This window comes from Lepidochelys olivacea (assembly GCF_965140295.1).
Source record: "Lepidochelys olivacea isolate rLepOli2 genome assembly, chromosome: 7".
In the NCBI taxonomy this organism is placed as follows: domain Eukaryota; kingdom Metazoa; phylum Chordata; order Testudines; family Cheloniidae; genus Lepidochelys; species Lepidochelys olivacea.
In genome coordinates, this window is record NC_140417.1 from 59,251,238 (window position 1) to 59,278,012 (window position 26,775).

The following is a 26,775-nucleotide window of genomic DNA, read 5'->3' on the forward strand; positions in this document are numbered from 1 at the left end:
GGTGGCAGACCAGATGAAGGGACTCCCGGTCACATCTCAGAGAATCTCATCGTGAATCACATCCTGCATCCAGACATGTTACGACCTAGCCAAGGTTCCAGCCCCGGCTCTTACAGCACACTCCACAAGGGTGCAGGCTTCATCGGTGGCGTTCCTGGCCCAGGTCTCAATGCAGGAGATCTGGAGGGCAGCAACGTGGTTCTCGGTGCATACGTTCACCTCTCATTACACCACCATCCAGCATGCCAGAGATGATGCAGCATTCAGCAGAGCAGTGCTCCAGTCAGCGATTCCATAACTCTGACCCCACCGCCTAGGTAGGATATGGGAGTCACCTACTTGGAATCGATATGAGCAATCACTCGAAGAGGAAAAACCGGTTACTCACCTTCTCATAACTGTTATTCTTCTAAATGTGTTGCTTATGTCCATTCCAAACCCACCTGCCTTCCTCTCTGTCAGAGTAGCCGGTAAGAAGGAACTGAGGAGGCGCCAGGTCGGCAGGGTCATATATCCAGCACCATGAAGGTGCCGCTCCAGTGGGCTTCACAGCCGACCTGACGGGAGCTGCTAAGGGAAAACTTTCTGACGACTGTGCACGTGGCGTGCGCACACCTAATTGGAATGGACATGAGCAACACTTCTCAAAGAACAACAGTTACGAGAAGGTGAGTAACTGTTTTTTACAACACCCCCCCCCCACACACACACATAACAGCCTTTCCCATAAACCTCCCATCTGGCCAGCTCCCAGAGACAAACGCCTTCCCAGCCCTAGTTCACCCCATGTGCCCGCCCTCTCCACTCTCTAGGGAGCACTCTACCACAGTCTGGGGTGGGGAGACACAAAGTGTCTGCAGGTGGGTCCTGGACTCTTCTCTCTTCACCCCATCCCATATGGCTGGTGTCTGCCCCCCATCAGTTCTGGAGTGGTGGCTCATGCTGCTTCTTCCCCTGCAGGGGGTGAGGTGGGTGTTGCCAATTTAGCAACTTTGTCACTAGATTTAGTGACTTTTTGGTTTCCCTAGCGAGAAAATAAGTATCAAAGTGACCCGTGACAAATCTAGCAACTGTCACTGCCAATTACAGGTTTCAGAGTAACAGCCGTGTTAGTCTGTATTCGCAAAAAGAAAAGGAGTACTTGTGGCACCTTAGAGACTAACCAAAATTTATTTGAGCATAAGCTTTCGTGAGCTACAGTTCACTTCATCGAAAGCTTATGCTCAAATAAATTGGTTAGTCTCTAAGGTGCCACAAGTCCTCCTTTTCTTTTTGCCAATTACAGTGACATTCAAAGAAAGAAGTCACCAATATCTATAGTCACAAAGTCCTTCACAAGCAGCTCAATAGTGTTAATCCATTCCATGCTTTTCTTACTACATTTCTGTTGCACACCAAGTCAATGTCATTACCTCTCAATTGAGCATGTCCTCGGAAGGAATCGCATTCCAGGGTTGCTTGGGCTGAGATCGCTATAATCTGCAGGCAAGGAAAAGACATTTGTGGAGGCTAATTAAATACTTTGCTAAAGCCAGGCGCACTTTGGAGAGAGCAGCACATTAGCCAGGGCTTGTTTTTACCCAAATGTGTTTTCTCGCCGCTCCATAGTCGGTAGCACACCCTGTGATGCAGGGAAAGACGGCTAATGAAGCAGGCTGGGCAGGGGAGGCAGGTTAGCCAGTAAGGAGAGCCCCATGGATGGAAGGTGGGGTGGGATGAGACAGGGCCATGTGCCCCAATGCGTGGGGGGCACCGTGCCTCCAGGAAGAAAGCCCTTGCTACAGGATCAAAGGTGGAGCTATTTTGCTTTCAGTTGCCCTTTACTCCTTCTCCTGGCTTGGCCTGGGGTTAGCTGCCTAGCTCTTTCCAGAAATGAAACCCTGGAAACCCTGATTTTTTGTTTTTAAATCTACTTTCTTGGCTCCCGACAGCACCGAGCTCAGGTAAGGCGAATGCCCTCTTTCCCCCGGCTCTGGGCTCTCCCTTTCACTAACCTGCCGGCTCCAATCCAGGCTGGCAAGAAAGGGAGGCTCAGCTGAATTAACCAACCCCAGCCAACCTGGGCTGCAGTGTACAGAGCGCCCTTCCCAATGAGCACCTCAGGGCGCCCTCCTGATGATGACAATGTGCTGTTGTAGTTGCTTCTGGTGTGCAACAGTATATTGTAAGAAGAGCATGGAATGGATTTTATTAACACTATTGAGCTGCTTGTGAATGATTTTGTGACTATACTTGCCTGTGTGCGCGTGCGTGTGTGTATAATTCTCTGGAAATTTTGTTCGATGACATTTTTGACGCCTTTTGAGTGCTTAAACAGCTACATCTAGCAACTTTTCAGGGTTTGTCTGGTGACTTTCTGCTATGTGGAGTTGGCAACACTGGAAGCAGGAGGAAGCGTGTGGCCCATATGGCTTCACTTGCACTGTGAAGTTTAATGTGATGGAATGAAGCATTGTGCATAGATGATGGGACTTGGTGCCACCTGGCATGACATGCCTTCCCCCCGGTGTGTGTCCATGTGTTTCCATAGCCCTGTCTAGAATGTGGCTGCATCTCGCCCCCAGGGTGGCTTTTAGCCTCTGATGCTGGTCATATCACCCAGCACAGTTACAGAGACACGCACACCTTGCGAGGGCAGGGAAAGTCACTCTTAGCACTCTAGAAACAATAGGATGAACTGTGATCTCCTTCTTCTGTTCAGAGGCGCCGAAGGGAGCCATCGGACAGATCATCCATACCGAGAAAATCATTCTGGCCGTCGAGAAAAACAAAGTTTTGATCCCCCCGCTCTGGAACAAAACCTTCTGCTGGGGATTTGACGATTTCACCTGCTGCCTTGGAAACTACGGAACTGACAAGGTAAATGAGAACAAAGGCCAAGGGTTTTGAAACACTGGAGACGGTGGACCAGTGCTCTGAGGTGGTACAGAGAATCCTCTTTCAAGATGCTTGGTGAGTCTTGCTCATGTGCTCAGGGTCTAACAGATGACCAGATTTTGGGGTGGGAAGGAAGTTCTCAGGTCACATTGGCAAGGACCTTGGGATGTTTCACCTTCCTCTGCAGCTTGGGGCACGGATCACCTGCTGGGATCATCTTGGCATGTCCCACCTAATCAATTCCCTGCCAGTGCAGGGGCCTTGGTCATTGGTGGCACCTCAGTCTCTCCCACTCTCTGCCTGTGGCTCATAACAGTGTAGTCTGCTGGGGACTGAAATGCTTTAGCCTAACTAAAATCTTTGACTTTAATATGGGAGTGTCTGGGTGAAATGTAATGGCTTGTGCCATACAGGAGGTCAAACTGGATGATCTAAATGTTCCTTTCTGGCCTGAAATTCAATGGAAAGTGACTTGTGATTTTGGGTGTCTTGGTGTTTGAGGTGCCCAACTTGAGACATCGTAAAGAGGTCTCATTTTCAGAGGGTGGGCGCTCAGCACCTTCTGGAAATCTGACCCCACTGAAAGTGTCTCAGATTGGGCACCCAAAATCAGTAGTTCCTCTTGAAAATCTTGGCCAATATCGAACTGATCTGAAATTCTTCTCTAGTTCCAGTCACTATATTGTCTGTTACACTGAAACCGAAACTTGTGTGATAGGACGTAACAACAATACAATGTCTCTTGGCCCCTGATGAGAAATTTTGTGATGCAGAACTTTCTGCTGGGATTAAGATAGGACCATCTGTCAATTTCCTCCACCCCCCGAGCTTAGCACAGTGCTCTCATTCAAAACACTAATTCAGCTTCCCCTAGAAATCTGTAGAGCCCTGCAAATCTGCAGATATCCGCTTTATATCAGCAGATATCTGTGGACCATTTTTGCTGATAGTGCGGATGTGGGTACAAATTTTGTATCCACGCAGGGATCTGACTGTAAGAGCCGGGCGGACAGCTGTAAGGAACCGTGGTGCAGACCCTCCACCTGCCCTGGGTTGGGGCCTGGGGGGCAGGGACACTGGGTGGGGGACTGCTCAGGCCCCCTGCCAAAGGCAGATGGAGGGTCCAGCATGGCTCCCCGCAGTTGCCCACCTGGCTCTTAGCGTGGCCGGGCTGCGACTCTGAGAGCCGCCCCACCCCCCACACACACACAGTTGGAGCTGGGTTGGGGAGAGCCGTGCTGGCAGCTGTCGGGAGCCTGGGTCCCTCCAAGCCCTCCCTGTGCAGGGGTCTGGGGGGCATAGACTCGGGCTGGAGGCTGCTTGGGCCTCCTGCCTAGGGCAGTTGGAGGGACCTAGGCTCCCCATATCTGCCAGCATGGCTCTCCCCGACCCAGCTCCAGCTGTGTGTGGGGGGGAGGAGGGGGGTGGCTCCAGCCAGAGAGCGGCTCTTGGAGCTGCAGCCTGGCCACGGTAAAAGCCAGGCGGGGAGCTGTGGCAGACCCTCCCCCTGCCCTGGGTAGGGAGCCCGAGCAGCCCCCAGGAAGTTCCATAGGTCGCCCACCTGGCCAGATCAGTGTGGAGCCCAGCCAGGGAGCCATGGGGAACCCTGGCGGACCCTCCACCTGCCCTCAGTGCAGGAGATGGGGGCTGAAGCAGCCCCCGACTGTGTCCCCACCCCCAAGGCTCCCCGCCCGGCCAAAGGTAGGTGGAGGGTCTGCGACTCCTCACAGGTTCCTCACAGCTGCCCGCGGCGCTCTCGCCGACTCGGCTCCAGTGTGGGGTGGGAGGTGCCTCGGAGCCTCAGCCCAGCCCTGGTGCAGAGCCCTGCAAATCCACAGATAGCCACAGATAATTCTTGCAGATTGGATGCGGATACAAATTTTTGTATCCATGCAGGGCTCTAGAAATCTGATCCTCTGACTTCTTTACTGTAAGAAATCAACAGCACACATGGCAGTGCTGCATGCATGCTGGAGTGCCAGCGGCCAAGGAGAGAGCAGTGTTCTCTCTTAAAAGGAGGGATGGCCAGTGCTAGTGTGGGGCTCGGGAGACCAGCGTTCAGTTCCCTGCATAGTTCATCAGACGTTCAAAGTAGCAGAAACCTTTCCCTTTCCCCTGGGAAGCTAAATGTGTACCGAACCATGTGCTGGGAAAACACAAACAACCAGGGGTCACCAGTGGGGACAGAACCCGGGGATCCCTGCACCAAAAGCACCGGCCTCTACACTTGAGCAATTCCTCTACCTATGAGTAAGTAGCAGGTTGTTCTCCTCTCTATTTTAAGTACTTACATGGTGCCCCATCACTGTAGAATATGATAGCATCACAATCTGTAATGTATTTATCCTCACAACATGCCTGTGAGGTAGGGAGCTGCTTATTCCTATTGTACAGGTGAGGAACTGGGCACAGAGAGACTAATTGACTCACCCAAAGTCACACAGGATGCCTGTTGGAGAGCAGAGAATGGAACCTGTTCCTTGAATCTTAAGCTAGTGCCCTAGTTGCTGGATCATCCTTCCAATCCAGCCAGCAGGTAAAGGTTGATCCACTCCCACACCAACATACACATAACCATGCTGTTACACATGCAGGCTGTGAGAGCAGAACTGAGAGGAAAATTTAGTCTTTAGTCTAACTTCACTATGAGTTGAGGATGTCCTGCACCTTGAGGGACTGGGCCCTTTCTTTGGACTGACCTTTGATCCCAACCTTCCTTTGGTTCTCAAGAATGGGTAGGAGGAACATTCCTTTCCCAGTCTCGAAGGGAAGATGAGAGCTTGGTTCTCAGGCCCCAAATCTGTTCTCTGGTTTAAATATTGACAGGCTTCAATCAAAGGAATCTGTGCCACAGAAATGACTGCCAGTGTTTTTACCTTCTGCAGAACACAGTGACACTCGAATGCATGACAGATTGGGGCAAGTGCCTCTGTGCTGTATGTCCCACACCAACTACTGTCATTACCTCTGGAACGAGCACCGTTGTGTGTGTCTGGGAGCTTTCCCTGGTCAAGGACAAAGTGAGATGCCTGAACTTGAGACAGGTACAGTACCACAGCTAACCTGACGTGCCAGCTTAGTAAGTGCAGGTTTGAGATCAGAACTGGGAAGGGGTTTTGATGAAAGCTGTTCCTCTATCAGGGTGACAAAGAAAGATGGTATAGATGGCATCACACAGCATATCAACCTGCCACCCGTTTAGGCATTGACAGTGACAAATGGACTCAGGGAATCTAACCCAGAGTTGTTTTGACAAAACACTTTTTCAACATAAAATGCCATTGTGTCAAAAACAAACGTTGTTCTGCAGAAACATGTCATTTTCAATGAAACTTTTGTTGGGGAGGTTTCTCAGGTTCAAAGTAAGGATGCTCTGGGTCTCCCATACTGTAAGTGTGTGTTTAGTGACTGGGCTATTGGTTATTCTGGGGTGGGGCTCAGGTTCGTGATTCACAGCATGGATTGATCTTTCTCTCAGGTGAGTACCCTAACCACTGGCAGTTCGCTGTTCTGTGGTGAGTGGGTGTCTCTTTCATTCTCTCAGGTGTTCAGCTGAAAATTTCAAAAGGTCTCAGGTTTGATACAAAACCAAATGTTTGAAACATCAACTTTTTGCGTAAAATAGAATTCTTGTTTCCGGCCTTCCCTATGTGTAACCCCATATGGGGTTGGCCGTACCTGCCTCTAACAGACTTCTGAGCAGTCTGTCTTTTTCTCACACTTTAGCAATGCTAGTATAGCTTGCTATGCCCTCAAGTCTTGAAAATAAGAAATATACCCCTCCACTCCAACCGCCCGTGGACCTTCACCCCACCCAGCTCCATCCGAGTCGTTATGTATTGTTCAAATGGTTCCCATTTCCTTTGTTCTAGCTGGGTCAGGAGGCAGGAGCACCAAAACATTGTAAGACTTCTCTAACCAGATTTCCAGCCCAGTATTTCTGATCAAGAAGGTTCAGATAAGTAACCAGAGTTCTGGATACTTTACCTATCCTGAATTTGGGACCTTTGTGAGGTTCATCCATCACTCCCATAAGGTGGAAAATGGCCCAAGTGGCAGAATATGGATCTCTATCCAGATCCAAACTGCCTTTCTCTAGCTTTCTGCTGGGGTAACTCCATTGTAACCAGGATTTAGACTGCCATAAAACTGAAGTAATGCCATAGACATTCAGGCCTGAAATTGTGACCACCTGGGCTGCTTTTATGAATACGCTTTTGATGTTCTTCAGTGATATCTAAGGAAATAGACAGCAACTTGTTCCCTTTTCCCCTTAGACCAAATGAGATAACTCTCCTCTGATACTCTCAGGTGAAATAATAAGGGGAAGCGTTCGTGGGGTTTGAGAGACATGAAGGTATTCAATCCGTAGAAATATGCTCTGTCCATTAGTTCCTGCAGAAAAGACTCAGGAAAAAATGCAGGTTTTCCCAGGTCCAGGACAAGAACATATTTCATTTGCCATAGGTGATGGGGAAATGTCAAAAGGCTGAGTCTGGGTTGAGCTTGGAGAGGCCCCCAGAATATTATCTATTTAGCTAGACCTCTTGGCCCTGCAAATTGGAGCACAAATTGACATGAGTTTCTAATACTTCCTGCTTCTGAAGAGGCCCAAAACACCATCAGAAGGCCTTGTCTCATGAACGTTAGCCTGTCTGTTTCCTCTCAGAACCCAGGACACAGATATGGAAGGGAAAGAAACAGCTCTAGGGTAAAATCTAAGCAACACATTTTGGAGATCAAGAAAAGTTCAGTTCAGGGTCAGTTTGCGTTTTGGGCAAAGGTTCAGGGAGGTTCTTTGTTTTACCTTTACTGGTTTGCCGGTCTCATTAGCGGCCCACAATTTATGGCTGACTTTTGAGGAGCCGGTGTTGCTAATGTGTATGCTGCAATTAAATGATATTGCCCATATTCCACAAAGTACCGGTGTGAATCACGCAATGCCAAAAATGACCTGGATTTCCTTTCGGTCTCTACTGGCAGAAGGCATTAATCATTTAGATGTCTCTGTGGCCTAGATGTCAATCTGAACTATGCCCCTAAATGACTTCCAGTGAATTACGTGCTGTTGTTTCATGGTCGTTGTTTATTCTGCTGAACAAAACTATTGTATCGTTATCCCTGAGATACTGAGCTTCACTTAAGTAAAGCTGATGTGCTATAAAGCTCATGCTATTCACTTATCAGCCTTCTCAAGGGACTAATGTGTTCTTGTTTGAGTTGGAGTAAAAGACAGAAACTGTGTTTCAGCAGGAAGATCTTATTCCCTTCTTAACGGGCTGCCTCCAAAGTTTTGTGTAGCACTGAAGATGCAGCGTAATAGCCACGGTATCCATCTGTGCAGTTTTATCTGTCTGAAAAAGAGTGGCCCATGTGACTCACACTCCCATAACTCTGCACCAAGGGAAACACGTAACCGGTTCGGATAAGCATCCAGAAGAGCTGTGTTGCGCCTTTCAAGCACAGACCCATGGTGGAGTGGGTGCAGCAAAGCCGCAGCACACCCCTGCTGAGTCACCCTTTTTGCGGGTGCAGTGTTTCCTTTGTGGCTGGCCAGTGTATGGAGGGGGTGAAGAGACCACTGACTACTGCTGCAGGCCAGGTGCAGTCTTTGTGCACAAGCACTGCGATCAGAGACCAGGGCTCTGTCTGCCCTAAATTGGCAGCACTGACTGGCTCTGCCTGAACGGAGAAGTCCTGTGATGGTGGCTTCCCTTGTGCTGTCGCACTGCTGTCCAGCCTTAGAGAACAGGGACCTGCAAACCAAGAAACTAACGGCAAAGGTCTGAAACCTGGAGAAGAGCTCTCAGCAGGTTGGTGTGAATGGTCTGTTTCCTGCTCCAGAGATGCACTCACTGCCAGCTCCACAGCCTGAGCCCCAGGAGCCCAAATCAGCGAACCTGGGCTGGCAAAGGCCGCGCCGCCAGTCTTGCATATCTGTGTAGATGTAACCAGAGACTCAGGCTCACATCCCTGTTCTGATTCAGACACGGAGTCGCTCTCTCTCTCTGCAGCCACTGAATATTTAATTATCTATAAGTGGAAGAGCTCCGACAGCAGATACGGAAGGAGCAAGAGGATGGCTCAGTAGCGTGGTGGTCAGGATGCTTACTTGGGTCTCCCACGTCCCAGATGAGTGCCTGCACTGGTGGGCTATTCAGGAGTGAGGTGTATCTCACTCTCTTGAATCCCATCCAAAATTCCACCCTCAGAAACTTTCCCAACAAAATTTTTGTCGAAATCAACATGTTTCCGCAACAAGGCTCAGTTCTGATGAATCAGCATTTTCTGACAAGTTAAAAAGTTTTATTTTGTGTGAACCAAAAAACTCCAGGTGAAACTGATCAGCAGCCACTGTGTTCTGTGTCGCATGGGAACAAACTCCACTGGGTTTTGTCTGGTTGTGACCTACAACCATAAATTGCTCGCAGGCTGCCCTGAAGTTCCAAGCCTGCCCCAAACTCACTCCACAGCCTGGAGCCCCCCAGAGCTCAGTTGGGAATGGGCTTCAAGGCTGGGATGAAAACTTTGCACAGCTTTGCTTAAATCCCCTCTTCTGCCATTATCTTTTACCCATGAGCTCATACTTTGATAGGGTCTAAAATTATATCAAACCCTGTATCTCAGGCCCATGTCATGCCTGTGACACCTGAAAGTCATCTCTGTCCCATACAGCCTGGTGCAACAGAGCATGTTGACCCGAGGGGTTCATATTTAAATGCTGTTGTCCGAACAACCTTGGCAAATAGCATTTATTAGGCGGCCAGTAAGAAGTTGGGCTGACATAGGAGGAGAGTATATACCATACGTGTTCTGAGAGGTCAACAGGGACGTTCAGGACCGAGACCCACGCTGAACCGAGTCAAACCCTAGAAGTTCATTGATTATTCCATGCAGAGAAAGCCAGCGGGGAATTCACCTCTCCAGTTAAAATTCACATTAAAACTCTGGTGTGACATTCAGGGAAGTCGAGTCACAGCACTCATTGACTTCAGTACGACTGAAAATCAGGCCCAGGAATTTTAAAGAAAGCAAGTAGGGCCCGATTCTCCGTTGTCCAAAACCTTGTACCCTCATTTACACCACTGCATGTTGGGTGTAAAATCAGATCGGCATATCACATCCATTAAGTGAAATGAATGTATTAGTTTCTGTCTGTAATACATTGACTAAAATTAAGGGGCTTTTTTATGGAAGACCTAAATTTTGGGGCTAAGCTAAACTGGCAGTGTCTCTTATGATAGAGATGCTTACAAAATAGGGGGGAGGGGTAAAAGAAAGTAATGTTTAACAGAAAGGTTCCCAGAGAGGTTAATTTTAATTTTGCAAATCTTCAGTATTAGAAAAAATATTGAGACGGTCTGTATCGGGTAGAATAATAGGGAGAAATGTCTCCAAAATGTCATTGAAAATATTTTTATTTAAAAATTTTACAAATGTTGAACAGCTCTAACCTCTGAGTATGAATCTCACCTTGATAAGGCCAGAAGGGCAGAGGTAAGAGACGTTTTACACTGCTAACCAGAGCTAAAAGTGTTTTATATGAGGCAGTATGGTCAAATAGCTATAACACAAGTCTAAGGACAAGGAGATCTGGGTTCTGTTACCACCTCTGATTCACTGGGTAAGTTTAGGAAAGTCACTTAATCTCTCTGGACCTCAGTTTCCCCATCTTTAAGTTAAGGACAATGGAGCTTTGAGATTCCATTTTAGACTCTGATTTTGTGGAGTAAATCACATGTTCTTACTAAACTAATCCCAGTGGGAATGTGGATCCCTAGTAACCCAGCTGCTTGGTTATGGTTTGGGGTCGCTTTGTACTCCCAGGCTTTGTATGGACACACTCAGGCTGTGACCTGTCTGGCTGCATCTGTGACCTACAGCGTCCTTGTGAGCGGATCCAATGACAGAACCTGCATCATATGGGACCTGAACAAGCTGACATACGTCACCCATCTCCCTGCCCATAGGGCCAGTCTCTCTGCTATTGCCATCAACGATTCAACGGTAAGAACTTCATTTATCATCTTTCTCCTGATGTGTCCATGAGCATTTCATGATAATGTAAGGGGTGCTCTTCCCAATGTAAAAACATCCTGAGATGCTGATCAATTGATTTTCCCTTTTATAGAGGTTGCTAATAGTACTCTTAAGGATGAGAAGGGAGCACTAAAAGGTACAATACAATATAGACGAATAGCTAAGTAGAAGCATCCGTGTGTGGCTGGATAGGAAGATTAAACCTCTTGATTTGTGAGCTGGCTTGAGAAGCATAGCAGTATAGTCCCTTGCACTTCTGCCTTTGGCTCACATGTGACCCTTCTGCTTCCAATGATTTCTCCTGACATGCATGTGTTATGGCTGTGCCAGGTGGGACTAATTACACCCAAGTCCTGATCCACAGTCTACCGGCTCTGGATGTTCCTGAATCAGCGGTCTCAGCCAGCAGACAATTACCTGATGTGCTATTGTTTTCCTTCCCCCTCCAACCCTCTCCACTAGAAAGGGGCTCATAAGAACAGCCGTACTGGGTCAGACCAATGGTCCATCTAGCCCAGTGTCCTGTCTTCTAACAATGGCCTGTGCCAAATGCTTCCAAGGTAATGAACAGAATGGGGCAGTTATCAAGTGATCCATCCCCTATCATAGAATCATAGAAGATTAGGGTTGGAAGAGACCTCAGGAGGTCATCTAGTCCAACCCCTTGCTCCAAACAGGACCAACCCCAACTAAATCATGCCAGCCAGGGCTTTGTCAAGACGGGCCTTAAAAACCTCTAAGGATGGAGATTCCACCACCTTCCCAAGTAACCTATTCCAGTGCTTCACCACCCTCCCAGGGAAATAGCGTTTCCTAATATCCAACCTAGACCACCCCCACTGCAACTTAAGACCATTGCTCCTTGTTCTGTCATCTGCCACTGTTGAGAACAGCCGAGCTCCATCCTCTTTGGAACCCCCCTTCAGGTAGTTGAAGGTTGCTATCAAATCCCCCCTCACTCTTCTCTTCTGCAGACTAAATAAGCCCAGTTCCCTCAGCCTCTCCTCGTAAATCATGTGCCCCCGCCTCCTAATCATTTTCGTTGCCCTCTGCTGGACTCTCTCCAATTTGTTCACTTCCTTTCTGTAGTGGGGGGGCCCAAAACTGGATGTAATATTCCAGATGTGGTCTCACCAGTGCCGAATAGAGGGGAATAATCACTTCCCTCCATCTGCTGGCAATGCTCCTACTAATGCAGCCCAATATGCTGTTAGCCTTCTTGGCAACAAGGTCACACTGTTGACTCATATCCAGCTTCTCCTCCACTGCAGTCTCCAGGTCCTTTTCTGCAGAACTGCCGCTTAGCCAGTTGATCCCCAATTTGTAGCAGTGTATGGGATTATTCTGTCCTAAGTGCAGTACTCTGCACTTGTCCTTGTTGTCTATCGTCCAGACCCAGCATCTGGTAGTCAGAGGCTTAGGGACACCCAGAGCATGGGTTGCATTCCTTACCATGTTGACTAATGGCCACTGATGGACCAATCCTCCATCAACTTATATAATTCTTTTTTGAACCGAGTTATGCTTGTGGCTTTCACAACATCTTTAGGCAACGAGTTTCACAGGTTGATTGTGTGTTGTGTGAAGTGGTACTTCCTTTTGTTGGTTTTAAACCTACTGCCTGTTAATTTCATCGGGTGACTCCAGGTCCTTGTGTTCTGTGAAGGGGTAGATAACACTTCCTTATTCACTTTCCCCACAGCATTCATGATTTTATAGACGTCTCTCATAACCCTCTGCCCTTAGTCTTCTCTTTTCCAAGTCCCAGTCTTTGTAATCTCTCCTATTAGGGATGGTGGTAGAAACGAAAAATCCATCTGCAGTCTGTTCCCAGAAACACAGCTGCTTGCACATCATTATGAAAATAATCTGGATTAGATTTAATTGTAGGCACTCAACTTGCTTGGATGTGAATTCCCCCAAATCTCTGCTTCCTGAGCAGGCTGTTTATATACGCCCGTGTTTCTGTGTTCAGTTGATCTTCACAAAAGAGAGCAGCGGTTGTCAAGTCACAGAGTACTGTGGCTTGTGCTGAGAAGTGTTAGGGGTGTATATTGAGGTCATAGCAATAAGAAGTCCCAAAACATCTGTGTACTCTAACAACTGAGGTTGTCAGCACTTTGGGGCAGGGACTGTTTATTTCTTCTGCATTTGTACAAAACCTAGTGTGAGGGGACTTTGTCCATGACTGAGGCTTCTGGGGTCCATGACTCCAATGCAAATGAATAATAATAATAATAATTTTCACTAAAGCCCAAGGAGTGGGATTTTCCATACACTTAATGGCAAATACCAATGGTCAGTGGTAAAACTCCCACAGAGTTAGGCCAATGCTTGACTGTTCTTGTCAGACCCCCGCAAAGTAAACTGGAGAAGCCACACATTTTAAAATAAATAGGAGTGCTGGTGAAAGATGCTGGGTTAAGATGCTAGAGGATAAATTTATCTGTTTCCAAAGCTTCCTCCACTGTGTCCCACCATAGGTTTCCCCTGGAGGGAGAGTGGGGTCCATTGTCTATAGCCCATGCTGTCCTTGATTCCTTTGCCAAGCAGTGGGCCAAGCAGGGTCCATGACAGTGGTGATGATTGTTGTGATGTGGAATTAGTGCACTAGGGATTGGATTGAGACAATCAGTACTTTGATGGGGGTCATTGAGCAGCTGTTAGATCGGTGCTGATTGAAAATTTTCCAACAGAAGGCTTTTCTATCAGAAAACATCATTTCACTGAAGCCAAAACTTCCTGCGGGAATACATTGATTTTTGATAAAATCTCATTTTGGGGGGGAAACCATGAGAATAGTATTTCTCTAAGGTCAACATGTTCCATTTCAGTTTTTTGAGAACATAACATTTCCATTTTTCAGTCTGAAATGACTTTTCGTTTCAACATGCTTCATTTTATATTGTAAAGACAGACATTTAAAAACGTCGAAACTGAAATGGAATATGTTGAAACCTATTAAAAAAACATTTGGCTTGATCCTTGAGGATTTTTTTTTTCAGAAAGTTTGTGTCATGGGAAATTTTGAATTTCTTTGTTTTCATTCTGATTTGAAATAAAACAAATTTTGAAATGGAGGAATTTGCTGAAAAACAGAAATTCCAGTCTCCACATAGCTCTGTGTTACACTCTTATTATTTGTCCTGTGGTAGCAAGTAGGGCCCCAATGCTAGGTCTATTGCAATGACACCCGGGGCCACAGTCGTGGACCAGAACCCCATAGTGCCAGGTTAGGCATGGTACATTATTAGGTTTAATACGGTAGTGCCTAGGTGCTCTAGTCATGGAGCAGGACCCTGTTGTGCTAGGTGCTGTACAGAAATAGAGCAAGAAGGTGATCCTTGCCTTGGAGAATTTACAATCTGAGTAAGAAAGTAAAGGTTTTATGTAGCTGCTGATCTCTGTTGGATTTCAGTCAGCGATGTAGACCTGAAAAACTCTATAGCCCATTACCAAATCCCGGAGCCTCCCAGGCTCCCATGCAGTTAAAGTAGTTTAAAGGCTGGTTTACACTGAGAAGTTACGTCGGCATAGCTACATCTCTCAGGGGTTTGAAAAATCCACAGCCTGAGGGACATAGTTAAGCTGATCTAACCCCCAGTGTAGACAGCGCTAGGTCAATGGAAGGATTCTTCTATTAGCCTAACCTACCACCTCCTGGGGAGGTAGATTAACTACAGCGACTGGAGAACCACGCCCGTTGCTGTAGTCAGTGTCTACACTGAAGCACTACAGTGGCACAGCTGTGGTTGTACCAGAGTAGAGTTTCAAGTGTAGCCAGGGCCCAAGTTTCAATTCTCTCCGTACTGGCCATGCAGTTTCAAATAAACCCTTCTCAGTCTGTCTTGATTTTTTTCCACTGCGATGTGAAGAGCCCTGGTCCAAAATCAGGAGGAGGGAAAGGCGCAGCAGTAGTTAATTTAAACCGGATGCACGCTGCTTACTTCAGGACACACCAGCCTCTGCCAGGAGCAGGTGGACTTGCTGCTGCTATTCTATTTTAGCTGGTTCCTAGGGGTTGGAAAGTTTGGATGGAATTTATATCGGGGAGGATGAACCCAGGAAGTTTAATAAAAATGCACTTGTAGATAGATCAGGGGCAATATTATAAAGACCGCATCCTAGAGGCTGCTCCTGGAGCTTTGAATATCTGCATTTTCCTTGCTCTTAAGGCTTTGGAGATCTGTGACTTTCTGCTCCCACTGCACACACACAATTGCCCTTAAAGCTGTACACACAAGCATTACAAGGAGAGGAGAGACTCAGTTGCGAAGGGTATTATTGGCACTGTGAGCCAAGCTCCCATGAATGCAGAGCTCTCCAACCATATGTGAAACATAATTTTAAAATACCATAACACTAAACATTCTGGGGGGCAGAGGAGGATGCTGAACTGGACAGAGGTTTAGGAATCAGTGTCCACATGGTGAATTACTGATTTATGAGAATGTTTATTAGTAGTAGTATTTTATATTTGTATCTCAGTAGCATAAGAATGGCCACACTGGGTTAGACCAATGGTCCATCTAGCCCACTGTCCTGTCTTCCGCCAGGGCCAGGTGGTTCAGAGGGAATGAACAGGAGAGGGCAATTTTGGGTGATTCATCCTTTGTCATCCACTCCCAGCTTCTGGCAGTCAGGGGTTTAGGGACCCACCGAGCATGGGGTTGTGTCCCTGCCAATCTTGACTAATAGCCATTGGTGGACCTATCCTCCATGAATTTGTTTAGTTCTATTTTTAACCCAGTGGAAGCCCCAGTCAGAGACCAGGACCCCATTGTGCTAGGCACTGTACAAACACAGAATGAAATGCAAGTCTGTGCCCTAAAGAGCTTACAATTATCTACATTAAAAGTTAAGGCTCAAATCCTGGGGCAGTTCTTACTCTCCCCTTGTTCCCATGAAGTCACTAGGAGTTCTGCCAGAGCAAGGACCTAGTGAAATCTAGTTAAGGAGCTAAGGATTCAGCCCTCAAAATTTATTATTATTTTTCCTTCATTATCTACATTTTCTGTTGGCTGTGTTTCTTTTTTAACCCTTCAGGGTTGCCAGGGTGTTTGGGCATTAGCTTATTTGGGGGAATGCTGGTCTAGTGTTCAGTGAAGCAGATGGTGCTTGTATCAAGACCGAGTCTTGCATGTTGGGACCAGTAGGATCTACCGGCAGGCTGACTGCCTCCTTGCCTTCAGGATGGCTGTAGCTGCGCTGTAGACCAATAGCAAATGTCGGTAATGGAACCCGAGGCTCTGTTTGCACTTTGGGATGATGCAGGCACCACTTTCCCCATGATCCGGCACGGGGCTTTGGCTCGGCTCCAAGGTGGTCCCCAGATTTCTTCCACTAGATGCTACAGCAGCTACAACCCATCCCAACCAGAAGGAGGCATTGGCAATTGCCATATTGCAGACAGGTGGGGAGCAGGGGTAGTGGTGATTATTTGAACAGAAATGCCAAGCCAAGTTACCCAACACTCAGGAGCAGCCTGGGATGGGACAGTCTCCCCTGCAGGTTTCAGGCTTTTGCACACGTGCTAGCCAAACCACTATGCCTACCATTCTAGGTTACAGCCTAGACGTGTCCATGGAGGGGAGGCATACGAACCACATGCAAGCTTGGTTGCTCTGCATCTATCTATCGCTCTGTCCTTGGGGTGTTGTTGAACAGAGTGGGATTACAATTAGGTAAAAATCCCTACTGTTGAGGAACAGGTTCTGCTGGCCAGTTACAACAGCCTTGTATCAAAGAGAACATCACCATTCGGTGTCCGAGTGAAGGGCACCTGGGGTTCAGGAACACGCCCCGTTCTGCAAATCTCTGGGGTCATGAGGAATTTTGCAAAGTAAATTTTGTTCTTCAAAATGTCTCCCAGCTTCATTCTGTCTTGTAAACGATCGTCATCAGTCTCATGGAATTATTCAGTAATTTGGCCAAAATGTATGAATTTCTCTGTGACAGGTTCCCTGGGGTGCAGCTTGGAATTGGGGAAACCGCTGAGCCCTCTAGCTTACCAACCTGGGCTCCCTCTCACACTGTGAAGTTGTGACAAGTGTAAACCTCTCTAGGTACTGCACTTACACAGACATCCACAGGCAGGGACACACACAGCTGAGTTATATGAATGTTTTTGCCAGCCACTCAGCACCAACAACAGAGAGGCTCCAGCCAATTCCTCCAGCTCCCCAGCCTAGGACCCCAGAGCTGTACCATCTTGCACTGGTCAGAAACCTGAACAGTGTAAATTTATTACCCAGTCTGCCACTTCTATAAAGGAAAGTGGATGTGAACCAACCCTTGCAACCTGAGCAGATTTCCCAAGCACTTCAACCAAACTGCACTGTTTTAGGTAAAATATAAAACAGATTTAATACCTGCAGACAGATAGATTTTTAAGTGATTATAAGTAATAAGAGTACAGATCAAAGTTGGTTATCTAAGAAATAAAAGTAAAATCACAATTTGAGTTCTATAAACTAGATAGTATTTGAATCAAACAGTGTCTCACCCTGACGGATAGTACAAGCAGGTTACAGATCTTCCACATACAGTCTGGGACTCTCCTTCAGCCTGGGACCACCTCCCTAGTTCAGCCTTTTACCTCCAAACGTGTTTCCAGGTGTTGAGCTGGGGGGGGGGAAGAGAGGCCAAGCGGTGATGTCGCTTCCCCTCTTTTATAGTCTCTTCCAGCTTGCTGGAAAGACCCTTTGCTATGATGTGAGTCAAGCAGTCTCCATTGTCTACGTGCTATCTCTGAGAAGTCTCCATTGTATACGGTTCCTTGGATAGTCCTTGGGAGTATGGTTTCCTTTAATGGGCCTTCAGTGCATCTGGCTCCTCCACTGTCGCACCTGAAAGACTGGTTGTGGGTGTTCCCAACTTTACAACATATTTCAGTAACACATGCACAGCAAAACTTCATATCTTCATCCAAAGGCATCATCGTTCCAACACTGGTATTGTGCCTATTCCTTTGGCAATACTTGACAGCCTCGGCTTTCCAACACCCGATGTTATTTTTCTTATTTCTTTGCTAGTTCTGATGCGTGAAGTTTACTTGCATGTACTGCCTCAGCTGACTTTTGTCCCTCAAGAGCAGAATGTAGTAAAAAATATCAGGCTGTTAACTAGAGCTGCTGGAAAATTTTCAAATGAAAAGTCATTTTGTAGGGAAATGGCCTTTTTTAAAAAAAACAATTTTTCCGATTTTTTTAATTATTTCACAATTTTATGTGATTTTTTTAATTGAAAATATTTTAGAAAACGTAATCAAAAATGGTTATCAGTGTTGTTCGTTTATCAAAAACTGGATTTCTCATTAAATGAAAAAGAACCGTTTTGATAAAACTTTTGATTAAAAAATGCAACAAAAAAAGTGAAGAACCTGCAAGTGAATCTGTTTCAAACCCTGCAAAATGAAATTCCAGAATTTTTGCTTTGAAATTCTAGAATTTTGAATAAAAAAAATTCATTTTTTGATCAGCTCTTATGACAAAAAGAGTGGAAGAGAAATAAAATGAAGAAGGGCAAATGCCATAGATTACAACAAGGGCCTAACAGCCACAGGTGGTGTTGGTGGGATGCTGAAATAATGCTGCTTGGTGTGTTCTAGGGTGACATTGCCTCTTGTGCTGGATCCTATTTACATTTGTGGACCATCAACGGCCAGCCTCTGGCAAGCATCAGCACCGCCTGCGGCCTGGAAGAAGCCATTGTTTGCTGCTGCTTTGCTGAAGTAATGGAGTGGGACACATGTAGCGTCATCATCACGGGAGGCACAGATGGAATTGTGAGGGTAGGTGTCATGTTTTTGCTAAGCCAGCTGTGGATAAGAGGCAGAATTTCCCATACTGAGTGGGGCGACAATGGTTTTCATTAGCTTCACATCTCCCCCTAGGCACATTACGAACAGAGAGCGATAGCGTAACCCAGAACTGAAGTGGTGTAATTTGTGGTGCTGGTGTGGAAAACACTAAGTATTCGCCACAACAAATTTAGAAAGAAACCAAACGATGTCATTTTGTTTGAAATAGTCCTCAGAAATTTTCAGTACCAATTATTTTTTTCCAAAAACTGGAAAATTGTGTTTTTGACACAAAAGCTGACAAAAAGGAAAGAGTTCGTTTATCAAAAAGACATTTTTCATTGGAAAAAAAGTGTTTCAGTGAGTTGTTTTTCACCCGCTCTGATCATTTGGAACAGGGGGAAGGTTTGGGGGCAAAATTTTTCAAGAGGCCTCTCATCCTCCTAAGAAACTGTTTTGAAAATGCTGTTCATTCTGGTCTATTCCAAAGGCAAAAACAACATCATTGATCAGAAGCGTGTTTAGGCTCCTACCTTCAGGCTGGTGGTTGAACTTCAACAAGGGAGTGCTCTCTCTGACAAAGTCCCTGTCTAATTCTCTAGCAATTGCATGGAACCCAGCAGGACAGCTGAGCAGGGACAGAGCAATACCAACCTCTGATCCAGCTATCGTACCTTTGACCTTATAGAGATTCTACGAGCCCCAGAATTGATGACTTACTTTCTTACACCTCTGCATTTTCTAACCCCTCCTTTCTTACCGACACAGTTATGGAAGACAGAATATGCAAAAGCCCCAGGCCAGGATGTTGGATCAGGATCACAAAAAGCCACAACAGAAGTTCTGGATAACAAAGGTACAACCTTACGATCCTGAAACAAAACACTGCTGTGTCGTGTGCACTGCATACTTGTGAAAGAGAAGCAGCTAGGGCTAGGAAAGGGTGTTGAGATTCAGAAAAACTGAGGGAACCCTCCTTCTCCATCCCCGACAAAACCTATCTAGATCTGAACCTGAATCACACTCTGGTGAAGGTCCTGAAGTGACCCATGGGTTTCCAGCCTTTGTGATGTCTTGGCTCTGGCGGGGCCGAATGCTGGGTGAGTTGCTGCTGTTGCGGTGACTGGTCCAAACCATGGCAGAAATGCTGGAGGCTGAGGGAGAATTCCCAGCCCCAGCTTCGCCAAAGGCTCAGGTAGAAGCATCGGAAAGTCCAAGTGCTTAGCCTCGCCTGACCCCAGATTGGAACCTCTTACACTTTGCCTGCAGTTAGTGAAGACCAGAGGCGGGCCTGAGCCTGGAGCCTGATCCAAACTGTCCTTGTGTCTGTGGGTTTGGTGGGTTCTCCTCTGCTACAGACACAAAGAAGGTCTCTCCCATGGGCATGGGGAGCACGTACCCTGTAAAAGGCACATGGCAGCGGAGAGGAGATGGCTTGAAATCCAGCTCTTGGACTGGATTGAGTTCACCTTAATGAGATGAGCTGTCTCTGGCAAGGAGCCTGCACACCGCTGCAAGGCAGGGCAGCTTCTCTCCCCCTCCGCCTGGAGGACAGGACCACTATGCCACAGTCAGCAGCCACAGTTCTTTTCCAGTACCTGCAGAGTGACTGTGGGTTCACCTCTCCCATCACTCCAGGACTCTGTGCAGCTCCCCATTCATTTCTGGGTCTGAGTCAAGCTCCTGTCCCTAATCTCAAGGTGCCACAGTGAAGCAGACACTAGCTAGCTTAGAGACATGCCTCTCTGGGATGCTGAAGCTGAGGGCAGAGCATCCTGGGTGTACATAAGAACGACCAGACTGGGTCAGACCAAACGTCCATCTATCCCAGTATCCTGTCTTCCAACAGTGGCCAATGCCAGGTGCCCCAGAGGGAATGAACAGAACAGGTAATCATCAAGTGATCCATCCCCTGTTGCCCATTCCCAGCTTCTGGCAAACAGAGGCTAGGGACACCATCTCTGCCCATCCTGGCTAATAGCCATTGATGGACCTATCCTCCATGAACTTATCTAGTCCTTTTTTGAACCCTGTTATAGTCTTGGCCTTCACAACACCCTCTGGCAAAGAGTTCCAGAGGTTGACTGTGTGTTGTGTGAAGAAATACTTTCTTTTGTTCGTTTTAAACCTGCTGCCTAATAATTTCATTTGGTGACCCCTAGTTTTTGTGTTAGGAAAAGGAGTAAGGAAAAGGAGTACTTGTGGTACCTTAGAGACTAACCAATTTATTTGAGCATAAGCTTTCATGAGCTACAGCTCACTTCATCGGATGCATTCAGTGGAAAATACAGAAGATGTTTTTATACACACAGACCATGAAAAAATGGGTGTTTATCACTACAAAAGGTTTTCTCTCCCCACACCCCTCTCCTGTTGGTAATAGCTTATCTAAAGTGATCACTCTCCTTACAATGTGTATGATAATCAAGGTGGGCCATTTCCAGCACAAATCCAGGTTTTTGTGCTGGAAATGGCCCACCTTGATTATCATACACATTGTAAGGAGAGTAATCACTTTAGATAAGCTATTACCAGCAGGAGAGTGGGGTGGGGGGAGAGAAAACCTTTTGTAGTGATAAACACCCATTTTTTCATGGTCTGTGTGTATAAAAACATCTTCTGTATTTTCCACACTATGCATCCGATGAAGTGAGCTGTAGCTCACGAAAGCTTATGCTCAAATAAATTGGTTAGTCTCTAAGGTGCCACAAGTACTCCTTTTCTTTTTGCGAATACAGACTAACACGGCTGTTACTCTGAAACCCGAAAAGGAGTAAATAACACTTCCTGATTTACAGTCCAGTCCAGTCCCTGGCTGTGGAGTTCCTTCCAAGTGGAGGTCAGCAAGGCCCTAGCCAGGGGCACGGAAACAGGGGAGGCCAGTGTGGCATAGCCCCATCACTTTTAAAAGCGAGAAGGCTAAGTAAGGTGCTTAGATACTGCCATGATGGGCCTTCAAAAATACCTAGACAGCTAGGGCAGGATTCCCTTCTGCCCCACCACCTTGCGTGCACACACAGCCATGTGCTAAGTTGGGGTGAAACGCTGCCACGCCAGGAGGGCTGCATTTCACCCCCACTCTTTGCAGGGGTGCAGAGCTACCCTGGGGCTCACTTCCCGTTTGTCTCACATTCCTAAAGCTCAGGCTTTAGGGTTTCAGCTGCCCAGGCATCAGGAAGGGAGTCTCATCCCGCCACAGTGTGTTCTGGGTTGTTCGTTTATGTCCGTCCTTTGATGCAACAGGGACGGCCACAGCTGGAGATGGGACATTGGACGGGCGGGCCAGGGCTCTGAGGGGGCACCGAGCTTTCTCCTTCTCAGGTGCGTGATTCGCTGGGTCCTGCTCATGTGCATAGGGTTTAACTGATCACCACAAGTGGGGCTGGAGGGAATTTCCCTTCAGGTCAGATTGGCAGGGACCTTGCAGGGGTTTTGCCTTCCCCCCACAGTGTGGGTGTGGGTGTGGGTATGGGTGTGGGTCACTTGCCAGGATTATTTGGGTATATATATATGGCTCCTTCTGGCCTTAGGCTCTATGCCTTTCCCCTCCCTATGCGAGCAGTCAGCCAGTCCTGTTGTTGCCCTGTTCTCCTCCCACCCTCTTTCATTTCCTCCCTGGCCCACTGAGAAGCCCCCTGCTGCCCTCTGGTGCCATCCCCATCATGGAGATCCATAGCCATTCCAGCAGGCCAGCCATGTGTCCCTGTCCTGTGCACTTGCCCCGCTCAGAGCTGCTCCTGACTGCCTGGCGCGCCAGCATGCACAGGTCAGAATGCAGGGCCAGAGTCCGGCCAACCGGCACGGGGATCAGCATGACAAAGTGCTCAGCCAGCAGGGGCATCACTGAACATAAAGCACCAGACTGGGACCCAGGAGACCTGTTTTCTTTAGAAATGTTTGGGCAGAGTGAGGTCTGCATTGCCTCTCTGCTTTCCACCAAATAGTGTCCTTGCTTCCTGTCCTAAACCATGCTGCAAAATGGCTACACCAGGGGTCCTAAACTTGAATCATCAGGAGGGCCACATGAGGACTTGTACATTGGCCCGAGGGCTGCATCATCCCCGCCTCCCGCTGCCCCCAGCCCCCACTCCACCCCCGCCCCTGCCCACGGGGTGCAGCAGGGGGCTCGGGTGCAGGAGGGAGTGTGGGGTGCAGCAGGGGGCTCAGGGCAGGGTGCTGGGGTGCAGGAGGGAGTGCAGGGTGTGGCGGGGTTTTGGGTGCAGCAGGGGGATCAGAGCAGGGAGTTGGGGTACAGGAGGGTTGGGGGTGTGGCAGGGGGCTCAGGGCAGGGAGTTGGGGTGCAGGCCCCAGGGGGAGGGGGAGCAGAGAACTCCGTGATCTGTTCTTGCCTGGGGGTACCTCCCCCGAAGCTCCCACTTGGGAGCTTGGCAGGCCACAGGGAACAACCCCATGGGCAGGATGCGGCCTGTGGGCCGCGTGTTTGAGACCCCTGGGCTACACGTTCCACCCCAGAGGTGGCAGGGAGACCATTCCCCCACATATGTGTGGACAGCGCTGTGAGAGCCTTGTGCTCTGTGAATGGTGCAGCATTACCGTGGAATGTGCATAGCCGGGGGAAGGCCTGCCCTGCCTTGGACATACGGGGCAGCACTTAGACACAATGCAATGGGCAGATCCTGCCTGGAGCTGCTGATGCTGCAGCCAGGGGAGCTCAGTACTCACCTGTGGCAGGATCAGGCCCTAAGTGAGCCCTGGTTACCGGCTCAATAAACGTAATGTGCTTAATAAACAATCCTACTGCAAAACTATTTACAAGAGGACACTGGCTGAAAGCCCCATTGTGTCCAAAGGGCCTGAGGAACTGCAGAGAATCTTACCATAACATCTGTGCTGTTGGCTGTAATAAAGTGCCCTGGCCTGATTCCAGGAAGGAACCGTGCCAAACTCGACACCTGGCTGGAGGGACAGAGCCTGGCTCTGCTCAGGGTACTGCCTTTGCCACCCACAGTGAAGTCGGGAGGCTTTTCAAGGCAGTGTGAGGCCAGCAGGGGGCCCCTGGAGCCTGGGTTTATTTATGTTTCCCCAGCTGTATTCCTGAACAGCCAGTGGTTATGCTGAGCTGATGGCGAAGCTATTAAAGGTAGCTCCGCGAGCCGGAGGCCTACGATGTGTTGAAAGCTACAACGCTGTCATGGTAATAAAAGTAATCGGAGTTAAACGTTCCTGACCTAGCAGATACAGGCGCCAACGCCTGCCAGGGAGCTTTAAAGCAGGGCTCCCTTATTTTCCCTGGGTATTTTAAAATGCGTGTATGGGGGACAGAGAGAGAGCAAGAGAGAGACCAGGTATAATTTATAACATTTATTTTTGTGACTCTCATTGCGGAAGGCATTGGTGCTGAAGGCACTCTCTGTTTTTCCAGGATTAGGTTTACAGCTTGGTCATCTGCATACTAAGATATTCTACAGTAATCAGACATTGCGGGGGGAATTTTCAAAAGCACCTTGGTGACTTAGAAGCACAAGTCCCATTAATGGGACTTTGGCTCCTAACTCACTTAGGTAGAAGGGTTTATAAACACCTACACAGGACCATAGGATTTAGCAGATTGGATCAGTCCAGGGGTCCGGCTAGCTCAGTATCCCATCTGCAACAGTGGTCAGTACCAGCTGCTGTTGAGGAAAGTGTAAGAATCCTCACTTGCCAGTTGTGAGATAACCTGCCCCCCAAATTAAGTCTCAGCCTGGTTTCTAGTAGTCAGAAATTGACTTAAGCCCTGAAGGAGGAGATTTAATAGTCCTCCTACATTTTATTGGAACTAATTATGATACGTATGATATTTGGTATCCATATTAATGTCCAATCCATTTTTGAATCTTTGTAAATTCTTGGCCTTACTGACTTCCTGTGGCAATGAGTTCCACAGTCTAATCACATATATATAATTATGTTGGTAGATCTAATTACATAGGTATATCTTTATGCAAACTATGGCCACATTTTGGGCTTTAAGCCCTGGTCAGTCAGGAAGGGCTTCCAGAGCAGAATGTGTTTCCTGGGGGAAATCTGAAGGCAAGGAGAGCAGCTAGAGGGGTGTGCCGTCTGATCTTAAGCCAGAGAGTTGGGGCCAGAGGGCTGAAGGTGGGAGGTGCCTGCTTGCTCTAAGCTGGATTTCTAACTAGGGCTGAAGGCAGGGGAGCAGTGGAGGGGTTTACGTGATGATGTCTCCACACCAGAGAGCTGAACCCAGGGAACAGGGGGAGTGAGGGATACTTCCCTGGTAAAGATGATCTCCCAGCAGAGAGGCTGGGGGGTGGGGAAGTCCTGTTAGGAAGAGTGGAAGGGCTGGGATACCTGTCCTGGCAGAAGGACAGAAGAAGACTTATAGAGTCCCAGTGAGTAGAAGCTATCAGAGAGTGGAAGCTGAGGTATGTCAGGATGAGCTGTCCTGGGATGTACAGGGGGTGATAAATGGTCTTTGGTCTGTTTACACTATGGTTTTGTACTAAACTAGCCCCAAGGGGGCAACAGAGTCCTTGAGTTACTGGGTAGGGAAAACTGAGGCAGGTGTACCTGTCATGCCGTGGGCTGTCACAAGAGGGTGTTCTTGTCGGGGCCATCATATGTTAAACCCAGAGACTTTAGTTAGACTGAATCATTTCAGTCCTCAGGAGATAAAACTCTTGTGGCTGCAGACAAAGGATGGGAGAGACTGAGGTGTAGCAATGCCTGTAGTGGTGGCCCCTGCAGTGGCAGGGGATTGATTAGGTGAGATATGCCCAGAGGATCCCAGCAGGCAAACCTCACGCCATGCTGCAGAGGGAAATGAAAAAAAAATCCAAGATCCCTGCCAATCTGATCTGGGGAAAGTCCTTCCCACCCCCAAATCCAGCCATCACTTAGAGCCTGAGCATGTGAGCAAGAACCAGCCAGCCAGGCATCTAGAAAGAGGATCTGTCATTTTCTCACACGTGCACCCACAAGCAGCATCATTAATTATTAGCCAGTCGTGATGTTTAATTACAGCAACGAGACGCTTCCCAAAACTCTTCGAATGACTTCAGAATGATTTTAGATGGCCTAAATATTCCCACATCTCATTCTATCCATTAAAGGAAATAAACTTTAAGTCAAAATGTGGCGATTAAGAAGACTGAAGTAACAATGACTGAGTTACATTGTTGGGGGCGTGTGTGTGTGTGTCCGTGTGTGCATATGCACACGCACATTTAATTATCGGTTCTGTTATGAGCGGATTTAGATAAGTTGATGATACCGGGCTTTCTGTAATTTATTTTTAGTAGGCAATTATAGGCTGCATTATATCCTGGCAGCAAGGTATTCTGGGGCATCTTATTAAGCATAGAGCCAGTAAACACTGATGAACAATTTTGCTGAACTAGGCATGCAATTTAGAAAGCAATAATACACAAATCCAATTTAGCGCACAATTGGTACAGCCGCACGTCAGCACATGTAACTATCATCGCCGCAAATTAAATTGGGATGGGCCTATTCTGCAACAGCACAGGCCAAGATTAAATATATTTGTTCTCAACTTAACAACTTGCTGACCGTAAATAATCACGCACACACACCCACCCTTGCCCCACAAGCAGTTTCTAAATATTTATTCTGCAGGTAACAAGTGGGGGCAACATCTGCTTCTTTGCCGGGAGTTGAACATCAGCGTCACCTTGACTGGGAAACCAGCTAAGAATAATCCCACAGTGACGGCTCTTGCGTTAACCAGGTACAGTAATTTCCATTGCAATGTATCGTTTGTCCAGCAGAGGGCACAGTAGCAGCCCCAGTAATTCCAAGTGTCTGTCCTGAGTTATCGCTTATTTTTATTATTTCTTAAAATATCCACGTGTCCTAATAAGATGAAGCCATCCTGTGATATGGTCTTGTCAGCTCTCCCAAGCTAAGCATGGTCAGGACTCAGCTGGGAGACCGCCAAGGAAAGAACCAGCTGTTGTAGGAAGCTGTTCGTAGTTGCCACTCCTACCTCTGAATCGGGTTGAAACCGCTGGCCCAGTACAGTGCTAGGGGCCACTGGAGTTGCCATCTCTTGTCTTCGGGGAGATGTGAAA

General features: G+C 47.6%; 1 protein-coding gene across 1 annotated transcript in view; it reads left to right on the forward strand.

Moving 5' to 3' along the window:
• Positions 1 to 26,775, forward strand: part of WDFY4 (WDFY family member 4) — a 236,835-nt gene that overhangs the window by 208,720 nt on the left and 1,340 nt on the right. The window contains exons 56-61 of the mRNA XM_084634805.1: positions 2,702 to 2,859; positions 5,763 to 5,921; positions 10,705 to 10,884; positions 18,527 to 18,709; positions 19,487 to 19,574; positions 26,321 to 26,432. Coding sequence (XP_084490931.1) covers positions 2,702 to 2,859; positions 5,763 to 5,921; positions 10,705 to 10,884; positions 18,527 to 18,709; positions 19,487 to 19,574; positions 26,321 to 26,432 — 880 coding nt within the window. The remainder of the gene's footprint in view (positions 1 to 2,701; positions 2,860 to 5,762; positions 5,922 to 10,704; positions 10,885 to 18,526; positions 18,710 to 19,486; positions 19,575 to 26,320; positions 26,433 to 26,775) is intronic.